The following is a 19,340-nucleotide window of genomic DNA, read 5'->3' as shown; positions in this document are numbered from 1 at the left end:
ATGGTTTGATTAATATGATAATATGAATGCCTGCTCTAGGGCCAAATATGATAATAAAAATGATACAATATGCACATTCTTGAATTCATGGCAAGACATTATTTACCGAAACATTTTCTGTGCATATATTTGCATGGTAAACCTGCAAACAATATTTGTGGAAGTCTAACACTACTACACAAGTTAGTCCCTGCCAAATAAACTGTCATAAATTTGGGCAATGTGATCATTTCTCATCATACTTGTGAAATGAATATAAAACGTGGCCTTCGCTGATCTGCCCAATTACCCTGTTTGTGACAACCGTAACTCCATTACATCATATGCTGTTTTTAATCATGAAGATGTTCTGCCGCTGCTATTACAGTGCAGATGTTCCCACTGGGCCTCATTTACTAACTGAGTGAATAGTGTAGAGGGGGAAGACCCCAGAGGAGCAACCATAGCCCACAGAAAGAGCTGGATTGAGAATCCTGGTTTACTTTACATCTCTATGACGTGTTCACTGCATGAAATAACAACTGAAACAAAGTGGGAAAGTACTTGGTGATGATCCATTCAAGTAGGCAGGCTTGGTCTGAATGGAAGATACTGCACTGTAAGAGTAGTGTGTGTATGTATTTGAACTAATTTATACTTTAAGACGTTTATTTGGGGCTAAACAGAACATGGTGTACAAATGGAAAAAGGGAACAACTGTGTTAAAATTAAGCAATATTTGATTTTTTTTTTTCTTTGTGAATAAGATTTCAGTGAAATCAGTATGAGTGACCAACTGACCATATTCTGACCTTGATTGTAAGAGTTGTAAGCACTTCCAGTCTATTTCCCTTTACATAATAAAATGCATATTGGATGCTTTTTTTCAAATCGCTGATGTAAAAAAATATATATATGCGAACCCCTAAGCAAATGACTTCTCCAAGACTTAATCAGGGTCAGATGTTAGTAAAACTTTCCTGCCCTATAAAATGCACACCAGTTTTGAGTTTTCTGTTCTTGAGTAGCTTTGCCTGATGTGAACTATGCCTCACACAAATGTGCGCTCAGAATGCCCACAATGAGGAATTCTTGACTTGCATCAGGCTGAAAGTATCTCTAAAAACCTTCAAATCAGGCCATGATAAGACAGGGTGTCTATAAATGGGGGGGAAAAAAGTCCGCATTGTTGCTAATCTCTCTCAGAGTGGTAATCCTGATGACTACAACAGTACAGAATGCTCAATGTGGTGAAGAAGAATCTCAGACTGTTTGCTAAATACTTGAGGGTAGGTGCTAACATCTTTGTTTACAAATCAATGTTAAGTAAAACAAAAGTTGATGTCACTGGAAGACATCTGCTGTCAACACAATGCTGTGTATGGAGAAAAAAGGCACAGCGCACTAGTGTTAATTTCGTCAACAAAAACTAAACAAAAATGACGTCACACACATTTTTCACTGGACTAAAACTAGACTAGACTAAAAACCTCATTAATAAACAATAACTGGGACTAAATCAGTATGCATTTTCATCGACTAATGAAGACGAGATGAAAATGTACTACACTTAATAAAAGCTGGACTAAAATCTATGGACATTTTAGTTCATGAACATAAACGAGACTGAAATGATTAGATTTTGTTAAACCTTGTCACGTCATGTGACACACAGTGACACACCCCCTTTCAAATTTGCAGCTAGCAAGTGTAACATGCACAAACACATGGGACAGACAGGAGCTTGAGTCATGGTGAAAAGTTGAGAGAGAGAAAAGTTTTTAAAAAAACATTCCAACAATAATGTTAATATGACCGCTAACTAATGCTGGCTAACTTAATAGCTCATAGCATGGAGTCGTAGTAGCCACTTGTTGATATACTGTAATTGTTTGTCAAGTTGTTTTTCATCAAAGAGATGAGAGAAAATTTGATGTGAAATCGTTTTACGTCGAACGAAATGTTCAACATAATCTGCTGACAATAAATATATACAGGGTTTAAATGATTGTCCTGACTAAAACTAGACTAAAATGACAGTTTTTGTTGACAAAAACTAGACAAATAAAATGTTTTCTTAATAATAATATTGGACTAAATAAAAACAAGATGAGGTTGACTTACTATGATTAAAAACTAACAAGCGTGATTGAAATTGGACTAAATCTGAGACTAAATTTAAAAATGGCGGATAAAATTAACACTAGCACACCACCATCAAAACCTCATCCCAACTGTGAAGTATAGTGGAGGGGCATCATGGTTTGAGGCTGTTTTCTACTTCATGGACTGGACGTGTTGCTATCATCAACAGAAACATTTTGGTTACACCAAGTCTGATGAAATACATTTTTTTTTTGTATACACTTCTAGTCTGTTAATGTGCAAGCCAACTGCTGCAGCGACAGCTTACTTCTCTACAAGCATTATTGCAGTTTCACCAAATTAGATACAAAACCAGTAGAAAGTCTGTTTTTGCCTCAAGCCTGTGAAAGATGTCGTCACGGCATGGCTCACACTACATACTGCTGCCACCTACTGACCAACCTGTGAATTTCACACAATAAATACATTCAAATACACAGCAACTTCCACCTGCATCCTGCTCAACATGTTATTTAGCATTTTAAACATTTAAAACATGTGTATAAATATATTTTTGAAATAATTTTTGCTCTTTAATTGTATATCTTTTTTTGTTGTTGTTCAGTAAAGGATAGTGTGGCAATTGCAGATTTCAGCGTCCTGTGTATCTAAATTTTAGATTGCATAACATGGCTGTTATGCCTAGTAGCAACTAGCAAGTGTTATATAATAATATTGAGCGTTACATAATGTCATCAGTAGTTGCTTTGTGGGTCAGTAAGGGTCAAGACCTGGCCCACACTAATGAACTTTTTTTACTCATCGTTTTTTTTTCCTATCTGACATTTTTTATTATTATTATTATTATTATTATTATTATTATTATTACTATTATTATTATTAATGTTCACAGCAATCAAAGCCATTACAATATGTGGATGTTTTTACTATCCATTCTGACATTTACTGTAATTTACTAAATTTAAATTCATGTGTACTATTAAAATTGTCTCCTTTTATTATTATTTTTCTATCCAGGCAGCTCCAGGAGCTGCAGAAGCAAAAGGAGGTGGAACGAGAGCGCCAGGAACGCGAATGTCAAGAACGTGAACGTCAGGAGCAAGAGCGCCTGGAGCGAGAGATGCAAGAGAGGGAACGTCAGGAGCACGAACGTCAGGAACGAGAGCGTCAGGAAAGGGAGCTTCGAGAAAGCGAGGCGCAGGCCGAGAGGGAGCGACTGGAGCGTGAACGTCAGGAGCAGCAGGAGCGCCCCGAGCGTGAGCGGCTGGAGAGGGAGAAGGTGGAGAGAGAGCGGCAGGAGAAGGAGCAGCAAGAGCAGTTGGACAGAGAGCAGCACGACTGGGAACGAGGGAGACGCATCTCCAATGCTGGTGAGTGCACTTCGCTATTAGCCACACATGCTCTGTCAGGTTTTAAGTCTGTTGCAATGATATTAATGTTTTCCCTAATCCTTTTCTAATGTATTTATAAAGCATGGCAGCTTTTGAGCTTCTGCAAACTAACACAAAGTCCACTTTGTGGTAACTACAATCTAATGTATTTTATATGGTAAGTCAGTTAATGTCTTCATTGTGCTCAATAATTTGTGAGGACTCATATTTGGTTATTTTTAAGAAGTATCTGATATTGTCACAAAGAGTTAAACTCCCCAAATTTGTATTACATCAGAGATCACCATTGCATTCCAAACATAGTGTGTTCCTTAACTAATTAAACGCCGAAGATAAATTGAAGCGCCTAAGGCTGCACCAGCATTTTGAAGAGGATGTAAATGGATTTGGGGGAAATTAACAAAGACTTTTTGCAGGGTTTTAATTAAGTGTATATTGTGTTGGGGAAATGGGTGATGCTGTATGAGGACATAATTGTAGAGTTGCGTTTAGAGAAGATGTCATTATTGTGCCAATATTGGGCTTTTGATGATTTCTTGGAAGTGTTCCAATTGTTTTTTACATAATACAGTTTGGTTTAGTTCCTTAGGAGAATTAGTATGTTTCTACTTTATTCCGTTCTTTAGTAATCACCATTTGAAAATAGGTAATTTGAGTGACATTGAGCGAAAATTTAAAAGATAAGGACAAAACAAGCTTTTTGTGAAAAGATTAATTTTCTGCACAACAGTGACTTTGACACTAATAAGGCCTTGATCATTCACGTCGTCCTTGAAAACGTTCTATTTAGTTAGTTAGTGACGACCACCTGCAGGCCCCAGCTGTGGGAGGTAAGCTGCGGTCAACCCATTGGGTCCGACACTCGATGCAAGCGCCACCAGGGCTAACAATGTTCACAAAGTTGTCCTTTGGGCATCTGCAGCAGGAAGATGGCGGCGAAACATGGCAAGGTGAGACTACAGCCATGTAATATAATAAGTGATTACTAGACATATGATTATATATATATATATATATATATATATATATATATATATATATATATATATATATATATATATTTATTTTTAAATGTATGCGATGCAACATATTTTTTTGCATACTATTGATAAAAACAGTCAGTTTTAAAATGAATGAATTATTAGTCCACCACTAGATAGCGCTAGATATTCCTGAATGTCCCTTTAAGGACTTTGACACGTTTACTTTTTTTTTTTTTTTTTACACACGACTGTCACCTCTGGACTAAAGCGCAAATGCAGCCACCATGATGCTCGTGCATGAATTGCGCAGGCCTGTACGAGCACAAGCCAACAGAATCTCCTCTGGCAAGTGGCCACATTTACAGGCTAGCAAAGATTACTTTTTAAAACTTTACCGCATAAGGACAAGCTCTACATGTATTAATTTATTGTAAATAAAACGGAAATTACCAACTACACGAATAATGCAATGATAGACAGAGCCCTAAATACCTCTATTTAGAAGAGGCTTATCGACGTAGTTGTAAACGCGTTATGGCTTGCTCTACACATCATATAGATGTGTAAAAATCTGTCATTTTAACATTTAAACTTCCTTAATGCAGTCACAACCACCATAGATGTTCAGGATGTTTGGGGGTCGTTGTCATGATTGAATAAGAAATGGCTGAAAAGAGGTAGCAACTACAAAGTAAGAATGTAAGATGCCACTTGATTTCAGACCGATACTAGTAAGAGTACTCAATGCTTGAGTAGTCACCGATACTAAGTACTGATCCCACTCGTACTTTTGACTAGAGAAAGACCAATATGGTTTTGTCAGGGCCGATACGAATACCGATTATTAGCAGTCAAGGATGCCGATAACCCATATTTGGAGCCGATATTCATTTTCACTCAAATGGAAAATATTGGCATAAAAGTTTAAGAAGTACAAACTACAGATCTTTTTTTCAAGCATATGTTTATTGGACAACATTTAGGGTTTGTAAAATATTGGAGTTTAAAAAAAACATGTCAATATGTTTTTCCTTCAAATTGCATGAAATGAATGGCAGTTTTCTATTCTGATAATGTTATTGGCACCTGTCAGGAGTACTGATACCTTGAAAAAGCTGGGTATCAGCCCGATACCCATACCTGGTATCAGTACTTGCCCATCCCTACTATAATGTCTTAGGTCACCCTTGTCGTGCCATATTCAAGTGACAACAAAACAACCACACAGCATGATGCTACCACCTCCACATCAGTTTTACCGTTTTATGGAAACTATATTACACTTGCGGTCTCACGACTAGTAAAAGTTAACGAATACCATTGAAAAATGATTGAAAGCCGAATATTGCCATGGCATCAATGTCTGATCATATACAGAACTATAAGTACAAAAAATGTCACATTCTTAGATTCAAATGTTGACACTTGCATCAAACAGATTACAGAGAAGCTGCAGGAAGCACAGCGCTCACCCAATGCCTGTAATCCATGACAAACTGATGAAATTGGTTTGGGTTTGATTTGCCGAAAGAAGAAGGGAATTACAATTCACGACTGGGTCAAAAAAAGATGGCAGCGTTGTGACATGCTTCATTGCTATGTTGGCATATTAGCATATGTACGCATGACCACACATGAAGGCTGACACAGTTCAGCAGTGTTACTCACAAGCTAAAAATACATCAGGGAAAATGCTGGTAAGACCCTCCGGGGTGATTGTGTGTGTTAGTAAGAGTGCTTGCAAAATCTTTCAGATCAGGGGGTGGAGTGAGGATGCAAAACTATGATGACAAGATATACTCAAAAATAATTGGCTAGTGCTACTAGCATTTAACTTTCATCATGTGTGTGCATGCGTGTGTGAGTAATAAAATTATGCTTTTTCACCATTTTGTAAATGTGGTTTCAGGATATAAATAAAAATGTTTGGTTTAAGGCGATATTTAGATTTTTTTTTAATTGTTGGAAGAATCACCTTGGATTTTTTTGTTTCATAGGTTTAAAGTTTCATTAAGTTTGAGGAGATTTATTTATTTTTTGTAGAACTGCCCCTAAGGTTTATGAAGGTGTGCTTGATGTTTTGTGTATGTTTGCATTAATTATGGCAGGTTACTTGTAGGGCCCAACCGATTAATCGACCGCCGATTAAAATCGTCCGATGATTGCCCTTCAAACATCGGCCAAAACAATCGGCCAATTGAGCCAAATGGCCGATTATTTTACCCTTAACATTATCATCGAAGAAATCCGAAGTTTCCGATGCTGTGAAAGTACCCTGAATGCACCATTTAGTTTGCATAGCATTAGCAACTAGCAAGTGTTTAGCGTATGTTATTCTGGTTATTCTGTTGTCCCTAAGCGTCCTTTAAGCTGTTTAATGACACCCCAGTTGGAGTTAACTGTAAAACCAAAAAATTACGTTAAGAATGACATCCAAAGTATATTTAAATACAAAACATTCTTAATTTTTAACACATCGCTAGCCTATGCTAAAAGCGAAGGGAGGATCCCATTAAAATGCTAACTGGAAGTTAGTATCGACTTTGGGAGTGTTTTTCCTTCATATAACGAATATTCACACACAAATGCTGTGGGAACACATACCCACAGGTAAGATAACACTATGCAAAGGCACAGATTCTTCCCAAGTGCAACGTTTTTCTGTACTCTGGATGCATTAAATTAATTGTATGCATTAAATATGTATTTTTAAATAATCTACAGATTAATTGGCAATCGGTATTTTTTTCTGCAAAAAATCTGTATCAGCATCGGCCTCAAAAAATGCATATCGGCCGGGCCCTAGTTTCTTGGTCATGTGATGTCCCCAGAGCATAATAATTGTAAAGCTTGGAGAATGGTTGAATTGATAATTGAGAATGAAAATATGAGTCAGGATTTTCATGGCAATGATAAATAAAAAAAAGAATAGGAAAAATGTAGGGGAGGATAATGAGGAAGTAGTGTGTGTGTGTACTGGAGTAGAAGTCAGGATGCTCACTGAATCTGGTCAGCGAGGATCAAATGATGAATTTAGCTAGGCATGAGATATCAGAGCATTTAGCTGGGAGAAGTCACACATGGCGCAAACAAGGCGTTCAGTCCAATACATACAATACATCACTTCTGCTGTCTCTCATGCATTTATTTATCCATACTGCCCGAAGCCAGCTGGGATAGGCTCCAGCCCCCCCCGCGACCCTTGAGAGGAAAAGCGGTTAAGAAAATGGATGGATATATATATATATATATATATATATGTATAATCTGCAGATTAATCAGTTATTTTTTTCTACTAAATATCGGAATTCTCAAAAGGTTCAAATTGGTCGGCCCTATTAAAAATACATACACATGAACACAAATCTTATAAATATACAGTATGTAAACTATGGGATTACTGTTTGTTTCAAATTGTGACCAATTGTGTTACGACATCCATAGTTTTTTGTTTTTGTTTTGTTTTTGTACTAAGCAACTTTTGGTCCAATATATAACTTTCTTGCTCTTGGAACTGCACAATCACATTTTAACTTGAAATGGTGTTTGCATTTAAACTTTGGTGGCATCATTTATTGTTTTCACACCCACATGTATATTACAGCTGAGGTAGTTTCTTGCTCCCCTAATGAAAATAAGCTGTACAGAAAGTAGATGGATTGATACTTTTTGTATGGATAAGTAAATTTGTGTTATTCGGCTTGCCTTGATGATGTTTGGCTTTGTGCTTGTTCGAAAATATCCGTTTTAGTCAGCTCTCTCAGAAAGTCTTCTTTGTTTTCTACAGCTCTGCAGAGGTGGAAAATCCAGGTCCAGAAAGTAAAAACCCTGCCACAGTTTGTCTTAAGCCCCTGGTGCTAGCTAGCTAGCTAGCTCTCTAGCTGGTAAACGAGCGCCATGGGAGCTAGATAGCACCTAAAAGTAAAAACCCTTCCTGCCACAGTTTGGCTTTAGCCCCTGGTGCTAGCTCGCTAGCTAGCTCAATAGCAGGTAAACGAGCACCATGGGAGCTGGCTATGGAGCTACTAGCTAGCACCTGGGGCTAAAGCCAAACTGTGGCAAAGTTTTTACTTTTTGGACTTGGATTTGCCACCTCTGCAGCTCTGTCTCAACATCTGTCCACTAACAAAGCGACATCACCTCAGCTGATTGAAATGCATTAAATACCTTGGAATCAAACTGTGGTTTAGGTCCTGTGCTCTTTTCTCTTGCTTCACTGCTCCATTCTCTTTTTTTCCCCTCCACCCTCCTTCCATCTCTTTCTCCTGACCTGTCGTCCTTCCATTGTGTGCACGATGGCTGCCTCCTTCCTGCGTTGGTGCCTTCCCTTCTGCCCTGTGTTGTTGTCCCTCACCATGTCTGTCTGTGCAACTAGCATTTAAAAGCACTTTGTATAGCCCCACTCCTCAGGAGTATAGCAGGACATCATCCACACCGGCATCTCCATCCACATTGAGCTGTCCAGCTCCGGGGGCCCTTTTATCCTCATCCGCGACGCCCCCAACACCACCTCTGAGGCACTCGGCCTCCCGTTTTGCCACCTCGCTCGGCTCTGCCTTCCACCCAGTCCTTCCCCACTACGCCACCGTCCCAAGGAGACAGCAGGCGTTTGCCCAAGCACCACCTCCTGCTCCTGCCCCCAACCCAACCACCGCGCCCAAGTCCGTGGTGTGTTCAGCCTACAATTTCACTCCCTTGCCCCCGTCACCCCCGGTCATGATAAGTAGTCCGCCAGAGAAGGCTGCAGGGCCACGGCCACTCATCCCCATTGCGACCCCATCCCCGCTCACCCAGAAGCCCCCATCGCCATCTCCCAATGGCCCACCGATGTTTCCAGCACCTTCCCCGGTCACCACCATACCACACAGCCACCCGGTTGGCATAGCCTGCCCGACCCCGCCACCTCCGCCCACCCCGCCACCATTCGCCTCACCCTTAGCACCCCATTCTTATTCGTGCGTCTCGTCTCCCCCCTCCTCATCCCATGCTCCTGGTTTGCCCTCTCCCTCTACAGCGCCCTCGGCTGTGGCTTCCACTGAGCACCTCACCCTCTCTCTGGGCATGGGCCCATCAGGGCCTGGGGATTCAGACGCAGCAGCAAGCCAAGAAACCCACCAACTGCGTTCAGGGTCTTCTGATCAGCCCCAGTCCCAGGGTAAGGCTTCCAGCCCACTTGCTTTTCTCCCTGCTGTCGTTCACTGCCTTTAACTCACATACTAACAGTAATCATTCATCCTGATCTCGTTCTTTATGAGCTGTTTCATAGCTGATTAGACTTCTATATAGAGCCATGGCTGCGTTGTTCAGGCCTTTCAGTCTTCTCAAAAGCTCCTCGTGTGTCTGTCTGCTTAACTAATTTGCTCCCAAAAACGTATAAAAACGTCCTATTTTAAATATTGCCATAGTCCCAAAAACGTATTTATAAAAAATGTTATGTCTTTTTTATTATTTTTTTATGCTAGAGCATACAGAAGGCTTTGTTGCAGCCTCTGACCTAAAGTGGTGGCTTAAAGCAATGGTAGTTATTGCAAAAAAAAAACGACCAGCAGGTGTCAGCAGAGTTTAAGACCTCAGCCAGGGCCATGTTGCATGTTGATGAAACTTAGCTATGTTCTAATGCTAATTACTGCAAAACGGACACAGATACAAATATACTTTTTTTTCCTGATGAAAGAAGATACTTTAATCTATTTCATAGCAATAGAACACAATATTCTGTGGGCCTTGCAAAATCAGTCAAAATCCAGTAAAACAGCGGGGAGCAAAGAGGGTTGCTTCAGTGAAAATGGCTGCGAGTGAATGAGTTAAAAGTAAAGATCCAGCTGGTTGACTGAAAGTGCAATATGTCTGGTCTTTAAACGGTGTGCCCGTCATCTTTACAAAGTACAAATCACTTCAAGCTCAAGTTTTTGTTTTTCTAAATATCGTTTGTCAGTTCAATAGACATTTATCTCACAGTGCGTCCTCATGCTATTTCGTATTTAGCTAACAGTAAATATAGACTTGTCAAGGGGGAAGTCAATCCAAACATGTTTTGTACAATATGTTGTGTGTTCCCCCACTAGTGTAAACACAGCATTACAATTAATATTATGTTTTTGCAATATGAGGTAAGCTTGCTGTTTTTTTTATCCATTTAAGAGGGCGGCCATTTTGCTACATGCTGTTGACTGAAAACGGCATCACAGTTTAAATAAGCTCCTGAGCCCTGAACAACTTTGATGTCATTTTTAGTCGACAACAAGTGGCAAAATGACCGGCCCCCGAGATAAATTGAAATAGGTGGTTTTTGCCGCTTAACTCTTATTCCACAAAGACAATATTAATCAGAATATTGTGTTTAGATTAGTGGGGCTGCATAGAACATATTACTGTAAAGAAGATTTTGGGCATGACTTCCCATTTAAGTGTGTTAAATGTGCCTCTTCTTTCTTTTTTTTCACACAGCATTACATTTTTTTAAACAACATCTATACAATAAACCTGATTGTTGTTAGACAGTTCAATGAAATATAACATTTTACAATAAAGGACAGATGTCCCTGCTTTGCCGCATTTGTTTTCTATTTGAACCACAGTGCTCCACTGACCTTTTAATTCTCATTAGCCACAGGAGTTATTCTCATGACCTTTGAACCCAGAGATCACCGAATTGATTGTCTGGATTGGGACTAAACTATCCCGAGTTCGACATGTTCACTTCCCTTTATAGATTATTAATTGTGGCCTGCAATGTGTTTAAGGGGTGCCCTAAAAAAACAGATTGAGTTTTGTAAAGTTTGCCTGGCTTCTTTTTATGTTTATGGTGAAACGAGCTCTTCAGATGAGATCAGACACTTTGTTTAGGAGTGATGAAATATTGAGCTTACACCATTTATTGAACAGTACCTCACTAGCACTGCCTGCCTTACTACATACAGCTGACAATTGGATTTCACACACTAACATGCCATGCAGATTAAATGATCAAATTCTCACTCTTGCATGCTGCCCTGCCCCTAAAGGACTAACTTCTTCTTCTTCTTTTTTTTTGCACAATTTTGGGGAAAATATACCCTTCTTTGTTTGTTTTTACATTCTTAAGCATATAAACCATGTGATTTTTTTGTATTGTAAACTAAAGGTCAACAGTTTTATCCTTAAACTCTTCTTTGTTTCTCAACCACCACCTCACCCATAGACAATGTGCAGCCAGCAGGGTTGACCACACCCACACCAACCCCTCCCCCTCCTCCGCCCCTGCCACCCGGCTCAACTGTGACATCTGCGGCGGCTACCCCGGCCGCCACCCCCACCACGCCGTCCGGACACCCTCCCCCACCGCCGCCTCCCCCTCTGCCGCCTACATTGACCCCGGTTGGGACCCCGACCTCCCCACCCGGGCCACCTCCTCCTCTCGGGGCCCCAACACCTCCCCCAGCACCTCCTCTGCCCGCTGGCCTCTTCTCTCCTGTAGAAGACCGCCCCGTCTCAGGCCTGGCTGCAGCCCTCGCAGGAGCTAAACTGCGCAAAGTGCCAAGGGTGAGCACTAGCTTGTACTTTTAGACATTTCTACTTTTTGTGTAGGCAATTTGTGTCTACGTCGATTCCTTTTTTTTTTTAACAGTTTCAGCCATGGTATGCAAATATAATATAACTTTGCAAAAGTCTTAATTTTTGTCAGATTTTTGTCATATCCAACTTAAAGATCTTTAACTATATCAATAATTTACTGATTACTAGCAATGCAGAGGTGGCAAAATAAAGTCCAGAAAGTAAAAACCCTGCCACAGTTTGGCTTTAGCCCCAGGTGCTAGCTAGCTAGCTATCTAGCTCTTTAGCTAGCGCCCTAGGTAGCTCCCATGGTGCTTGTTTACCTGCTTGGGAGCTAGCTAGCTAGTATCAGGGGCTAAAGCCTGTAGTAATGTCTGCTACCACTTTTTTTCAAACCAATACCAGTACATGTACTCAACTTTTGAGTAATTGCTGATACCGATACGGAGTACCAATGCCATTAGTACTTTTGATTAGGCTTTAGACAATCAGGATTTTTCGGCGAATCACCGATCAGCAAGCTATGAGTTTGAAAAAAAAAAAAAAAAAAAACGATAACCGATTACTGATGCGATCAGAAGATGGAGCAATATATTTGTTTAAAAAACATTTATATTTACTCTACAGTCAACCACCTTTGTTTTCAGGGGAAAATGACAGGCCTGGCCCACGGATAGCAAAAAAAAACATATAATTGACTCTAATTGGAATGCATGGAGAAAAACCCCAAATAAACAATTTTAAAAAAAAAATTTAAACATTGATTATAACATGTTATGTCTTATTTCACTGAACCAATCAATGACATCCTTAATCAAGGGGACAAATAAAGACACACGATTTTGCATAAAAATGCAAGAAGATCGTCTAATCCCGATTTAGCCAATCAGATCGGTGTAAAGTCTACTTTTGATACATAAAATTTGCCCCAAAAAACATTGAAAGATATATATTTTTTAATAATTCTTTAAAAACGCATACAATTAACTGCAATAATCTATTCTTCTAATTTATAGTTCCTGATCATAAACTGGCCACAAGAGGTATTGTCCTCCAATGCGAGTACCGATACCTTAAAATAAGGCCAGGTATCAGCTCGATACCGATACCTGGTATCAGTAGTCACCCATCCCTACTGTTTACATTAAATCTTTGGCCACTTTTGTCCTATTTGGAAACCAAGTACACTTTTTTTTTTCACAACCCCTAGGTACTAGTAGACATATACATAATGTGATGAATTAGTAGTCATACATCAGTATAATATCAACTACATTTTGGATGATTTTTTTAAAACAAAAAAGGCGTGCTATTCTTGAGAAATTACAGTAATATATTTTGTCTGCTTTGTTTTTTTAAGTGACGTCTTTATGTCAGTTGTCGAGTATTTGTGTCCAAAACTATACAACATGAATTCCCAAGAGGAAATAATTTGGAAAATGTTTCCAGAGTGATGATGCAGGGGCAGCTCTGGCAGCAGCCTTGTTGGGGACAGCTGGGGCCAAATCTGAGTCCAGAGGCAATGGCCCTCTACCTGGAGGAGGCGGGCTCATGGAGGAGATGAGCGCCTTATTGGCAAGAAGGTACCATCATAGTTTGTTTATTATTATTATTATTATATCAATTTGAAAAACTGTTTTCTTTGTGTTCAGTTCATTTGTGTGCCTGTCGCATTGTATTGTAAATGTGAGATGAAAGAAATCATACCAAGGTCTCAATGTTACTCTTGTCTATTATAGAAGAAGAATTGCAGAAAAGGGCTCTTCACCTGAACCCGACCAGAAATCAGTAAGTCTAATCTGATCTGTTCTGTTCATTTGCATGTCTGCAATTACAACATTGAGAACATTCCTGTCTGAGCTCACTGCTCAATTCCTTTGTGCTGAGCTCTGTGAATTTTCGGCATGCCTCATTTCGGTTGCATGTAGTCAAAAGACAATATAGAGTTGTGGCCAAAAAGCTTTGTGATGTAACTCATTTTGTGTTTCACTAGTATACTATTATTTATTTTCTTTTTTTCATGTTGTATTCTGCGTCTGACTGTCTCTCTTCTCTCTTGTCTATCCAACAGGAAGAGTGTGAGATAACAACGACCCCCAAAGTGTCTGCATGTAGCACACCAGGTGAGTGTCAGGAGAGTCAAACAGCCAACACTGAAGGGCCATGGTTGTATACTGTATGCACTGGCATCACATACCTTTTGTATAATATATATATATATATATATATATATATATATATATATATATATATATATATATATATATATATATATATATATATATATATATATATATATATAAAACGGAAGAGGAAAGTTAGAAGAAACTAAATATCTTTGTATTGGATGCTGCTCTCTTATTTTTGTGTTGTGGTGCAGCTCGAATGAGCTCTTGGGCCCTCAGTACATTACTGTTTCCTTCATCAAAATCTTCAATATATATATATATATATATATATATATATATATATATATATATATATATATATATATATATATATATATATATATATAAATTTAATATTTACGTGTGGGTTTTTTTCCCTACAGACATGCCCAGGAAGCCATGGGAAAGAACAAACAACAATACTATGAATGGTAGCAAATCACCAGTTATAGGAAGGTACTGTATCTCTGCCAGCACTATAGTTTTTTTGTTCTTGTTTTTTTGAAGAAAATTTCTTATAATTATATTTATTGTTTGGTTTGAGTATATGTTCTAAAAAATGCTTACGAACCAGAAAAAAAGTCCCTTTCAGTCCACTGAAATATTGTTGAAGTAGCTTTGACTAGGTTCAGCATGATGCACTGATGGGGTTGCCCAGTGCTTGCTAACATCACTAAAGCTTATGTTGGCCGAATGCGCTCATCTGACTTTCAGTTTACTGCTAGAATATAAGCAATACTATAGTTCAGGGGTCTGCAACCTGCGGCTCTGGAGCAACATGTGGCTCTTTAGTTCCTCTCCTGCGGCTCCCTGTGGGTCACTAAAAAAATAGAAATAGAAATAGAAATTAATATTTTTTTTAAATATTTCTTTCTAAGATAAAATGTTCTTTAAATGAATTATTGATTTTAATTATAAAAATGAATAATTAAATGTTTGAAAAAATGTCAATCTACATTTTTAAGTTGCCAGAAACAGAGATGAAAGGTTGATGAAAAAGAAGAAAAGCAGAAAATTACCATAAAAAGTCCATGAAACTGCCCAAAATTTCAGAATTAAATTTTTTAAAAAGGCAGTAAAGAAAACATTTTTTAAAAAAAAACAAGTAACCATAAAATGTCCAAAAACAAAAAAAAGAAAGCAGAAAATTACCAGAAAAATGTCTTTGGAATTTCCAAAAAAGTCAGAAAATTAATTAATTTATTTTTTTAAAGGCAGAAAAGAATACGTTCAAATAGTAACCATAAAATGTCCAAAAACAAAAGAAGTCCCGAAAATTACCATAAAATGTCCACAAAATTGTCAAAAATGTCAGATAATTGATAGCAAAAAAGGAAGAGGCAGAAAATTAACATATGTTTATAAAATTGCCCAAAATGTCAGAAATTTGACAGAAAGGCAGAAAAATCTATAATGTATGAAAAACGAAGTCTGAAAAATTACAACAACAACAAAAATCCAAAAAACGGAAGAGGAAAGTTAGAAGAAACTAAATATCTTTGTATTGGATGCTGCTCTCTTATTTTTGTGTTGTGTGGTGCAGCTCGAATGAGCTCTTGGGCCCTCAGTACATTACTGTTTCCTTCATCAAAATCTTCAAATGTTTTGTGGCTCCAGGCAGATTTACTGTCTATTTATTTGGCCTAAAATGGCTCTTTTGACATGAAAGGTTGCTGACCCCTGGTATAGTTTAGCAATATTTTAGCAATGCATGAAGATAGAGCTATACAACACAAATCTTGGGGGAAAGTTTTCATCGAGAGTTGACACTAGGATAAGGCACTTTATCTGATGTATTTTTTTTTTAAATCAAATTATTTTTTATTTTGAATACCTGACACAATTTAGCATAAGACGCTTGGGTCAAAGTAGGACAAACAATTCACATTCTATTCTTTACACTTTTTGGCATATATTTTGGGGATTATGTAAGAGCCTATTGATTTGACTTTTTTTTTTTTCAATAGCACTGTCTCTTATTTTTAGTAATTATTTTCTTTGTTGGAAAAAAAACAACCTTATTGATCTCAAATGATATTTAAAAAAAGGACTCATATTGTTGCAGTTTTGTCAGTTCTCCTCAGTCTGTAGTGCTTTCTGTCCAGTAAACCAGTGAATCTGAATATCTGTTTTATGAATTCAACATTTTTCATGTCTGAGTGTAAAATATATTCTGTGAGCAGCAGGCGTCATGTTGCTACCTCCACAATCAACACATCATTTGTAACATGGCAAATCCATTAACCTCATTTTAAAAAATGGACTATATTAGTATTTGGGCTCTGTAAATGAAGGCTGCCATTTTTGTGTTTTCTTAAATGTGGATTACAGATCAAGTTTGTGATAATGACATTGCTGTTAACGGATACAAAGTTTTTAGGACTGATTGATGTCAGCCCCAAGAGGTGGAGGTGTAGCCATTTTTGTTAATGGTAGTTTCTCTCTGAATATTAGTAGCTCTGTGTGTGTCCCAAATAGTTTTAAATATTTTTGTGGTAATGCTGTAGCATTCCCACATATGCTATTGTGATTTTTATTCTCCACACTTTTTTGCTGTGTAACAACTCCCACATAATACTTCCGATTTACACCGATCAAATTTCAACTTGCTTCAAAAATTCACGCCTCCCGGGGTATATATATATATATATCGTCTGATATCACATTACCTACAGTATTGGCACAATTTAACGGTAAATATAAACTTTTCCCCATTCATTTTTAATGGGACAGACATTGTAATTTTTCTAAGTCCCACTTCCCACGCCCACTTCCTTGCGTACAACTTATCATCATTACCAGCTCTCTGATACTGCTCAGTGGCGCACTTGGTAATTAAAATGCCTTGTTCACTAACCAGGAGGTCGCTGGTTCGAATCCCACCCATGGCCATTATGCTAAGTGATATACATGTAGACCAACTGACTACCCTATCAAGAAATTTATTATAATTTCACTGAAATGATTAGATGCATGTTAGCTTTCAGCATCAGATGACACATTTCAAAATAAATACGTCATTAGCCATGAATTCGAACAAGTCAAGTTAGCTCGGTGCTTGGAGATATTGCCTACCACCACGGAAAACCTGGATTCAAACCCCGCTTGGACCACATTTTAGTACATTCAATGGTTCGATACCAACTGACTATTATATCAGGAAATGGGATATAATTTCACTGAAATTATTTAAGCACATGCATTCATCTTTTCAGCATTCCCACGCAATTTCTGCAGAAATTGCACTTTGTCCAGTTGCTTATGTGTTTCTTTGGATAACAAGTTACGCTAACTGTGAAAAAACGCTTGTTGTGGGAATATACAGTGTACCTTCAACTGCAATTTCTAACTTATTAAATATCTCATCTTTCTTTCTCTTTCGTTGTAAAAGAGACCCCTCCCTGAAAAAAAATTGAAGTGAAATGCAATCAGAAAATTGTGCCATATGTAACAAATTGAAATGAGGCTGAATTTCTTTTTTCACTACATAGCGCTTTTCTACTTACAATGAATCTATAAATGCGAGTGAGTTTTCGGTACAATTCTCCAGACTTGTCTGCGGACATACAGACAGATACGAAGGTGTTCTATGTTAAGCCAGTGTCTCTGCTGCTCACACAGACGAGATTCTCCGTGGAGAAATCCCATGACAACAGACTCCTCCAACAGGTAGACTGAGGACCTGTGAGCGTTTGAGAACCCTTTTTCTTCAAAATCCTTCCCCTGTTTTGTCATGGAATTGATATTAATGGAAAGCAGTTCCTTTAAAATGCTCTCATACAAGCATTTGGAATGAATCCGGATTTCTTTGTAGTTAAACTACCTTACACAGCCAACTTGCAGTGCAGCTCTGCTCATCGCTTGTTTGAAAAATGACATTATGTGCATTGAATCTAATCCATTGTCAGTGTGATATTGACTTTTTGTGCATGCTGCTCTAAACTGAAAGCAGGGAAATCCATATGTGCGTCACATACTTGTGCATACCTTCCCTCTAAATATAGAGGAACGCCCAGTGCAGTGTAGACTTGACAGTGTAATTATCATTGGACCGCCAGCAGGCATCCAGAGATAAGCGCTCCTCACTATGTGTGCATGTACACTTTGTGTGCTTGTAGGTGCAGCTATATTTTTTCAGTTTGATTTGAAAAAGACTTAACATTTAGAAGTGTCCCACCTTCAGAGTGAGGTTTGTGGCAAATACTGCAGATGTACAAATTTGTGGAAAAAGCAAGGAGACCCTGGTGTACATACAGAACTTAAATATCCGACCCGCAGACAGCTGGGCAGGTGTCATTAATTGTATTATATATAAATGATAGTTAATAACATGAACATTATGCAGCTTTGCAGAAAAATAACTGTCCTCCACCAAGGCCCAACATCTTATTTGTCACCAAATTGTACAGCCTCATAGATAGCCACGTCAAGAGTCATTAAATAAGTCATTATTTATATTATTTATTTATTTATTATATTGGATATATGATCTACTGTAGTTGTTTAAAGTGGAAGTCAACATGAAACATGTCTTGACAATAATATGTTAAATGTGACCTCACTAGTCTAAACATGACATTCTGATCAATATTACATTTGTGGAATGTGAGTTATGGAGCAAAATCCAGCCATTATTTATCCATCTCTGGGGGCGACCATTTTGACACTTGTTGTCGACTGAAGAATACATCACAGTTGCTCGGGGCTCACGCAACAACCAATCAGAGCTCACCTGTTTTCTGAAGCTGTGATTGGTTGTTACTTGAGACCTGAGTTTGAGTTTATTTGAACATAAAAAATAATAAAATAATAATTAAAAAATAATAATAAACATACAAAAGAAACTACAAAACAAGCTAAATTTAACAAAGCGTACCTAACATGGATTTTTCATGTTCAAAAGGGAGTGGGAAGAAGTCACAAGGCGTATTAAATCCCACCCTTCTCCATATTCCTGATCAACATTGATGTCATCTTCAGTCAACAGGAAAATGGCCGCCCCCTGAGATGGGATATAAACAGCTGGATTTTGCTGCTTAACTCGTATTCCACTAACACAATATTGACCAGAATACCATATTTAGACCAGTGGGGCTGCATAGAACATATTAATGTCAAGAAAAACGTTTTGGGGAGTTGACTTCCCATTAAGCATGTTTAACAACAACAAAAAATGACTG

The 19,340-nt window shown here is 38.2% G+C and overlaps 1 protein-coding gene across 6 annotated transcripts in view; it reads left to right on the top strand.

Moving 5' to 3' along the window:
- enah (ENAH actin regulator) overlaps window positions 1–19,340 on the top strand; it is a 106,315-nt gene that overhangs the window by 80,664 nt on the left and 6,311 nt on the right. For 4 of the 6 annotated variants that reach the window (XM_086061286.1, XM_086061285.1, XM_086061284.1 and 1 more), the window contains exons 5-11: window positions 3,103–3,455; window positions 8,835–9,614; window positions 11,640–11,980; window positions 13,442–13,575; window positions 13,732–13,780; window positions 14,064–14,115; window positions 14,544–14,616. In XM_086061286.1, coding sequence (XP_085917412.1) covers window positions 3,103–3,455; window positions 8,835–9,614; window positions 11,640–11,980; window positions 13,442–13,575; window positions 13,732–13,780; window positions 14,064–14,115; window positions 14,544–14,616 — 1,782 coding nt within the window. The remainder of the gene's footprint in view (window positions 1–3,102; window positions 3,456–8,834; window positions 9,615–11,639; window positions 11,981–13,441; window positions 13,576–13,731; window positions 13,781–14,063; window positions 14,116–14,543; window positions 14,617–19,340) is intronic. The other 2 variants (XM_086061287.1, XM_086061288.1) reach the window with 2 other exon arrangements.

The sequence above is a fragment of the Leptonotus elevatus genome, chromosome 18 (assembly GCF_054856555.1).
Source record: "Leptonotus elevatus isolate MCC_2025b chromosome 18, RoL_Lele_1.0, whole genome shotgun sequence".
NCBI lineage: Eukaryota > Metazoa > Chordata > Actinopteri > Syngnathiformes > Syngnathidae > Leptonotus > Leptonotus elevatus.
Note: the sequence above shows the minus strand (reverse complement) of the source record. Positions and strands in the feature narration are given on the sequence as shown.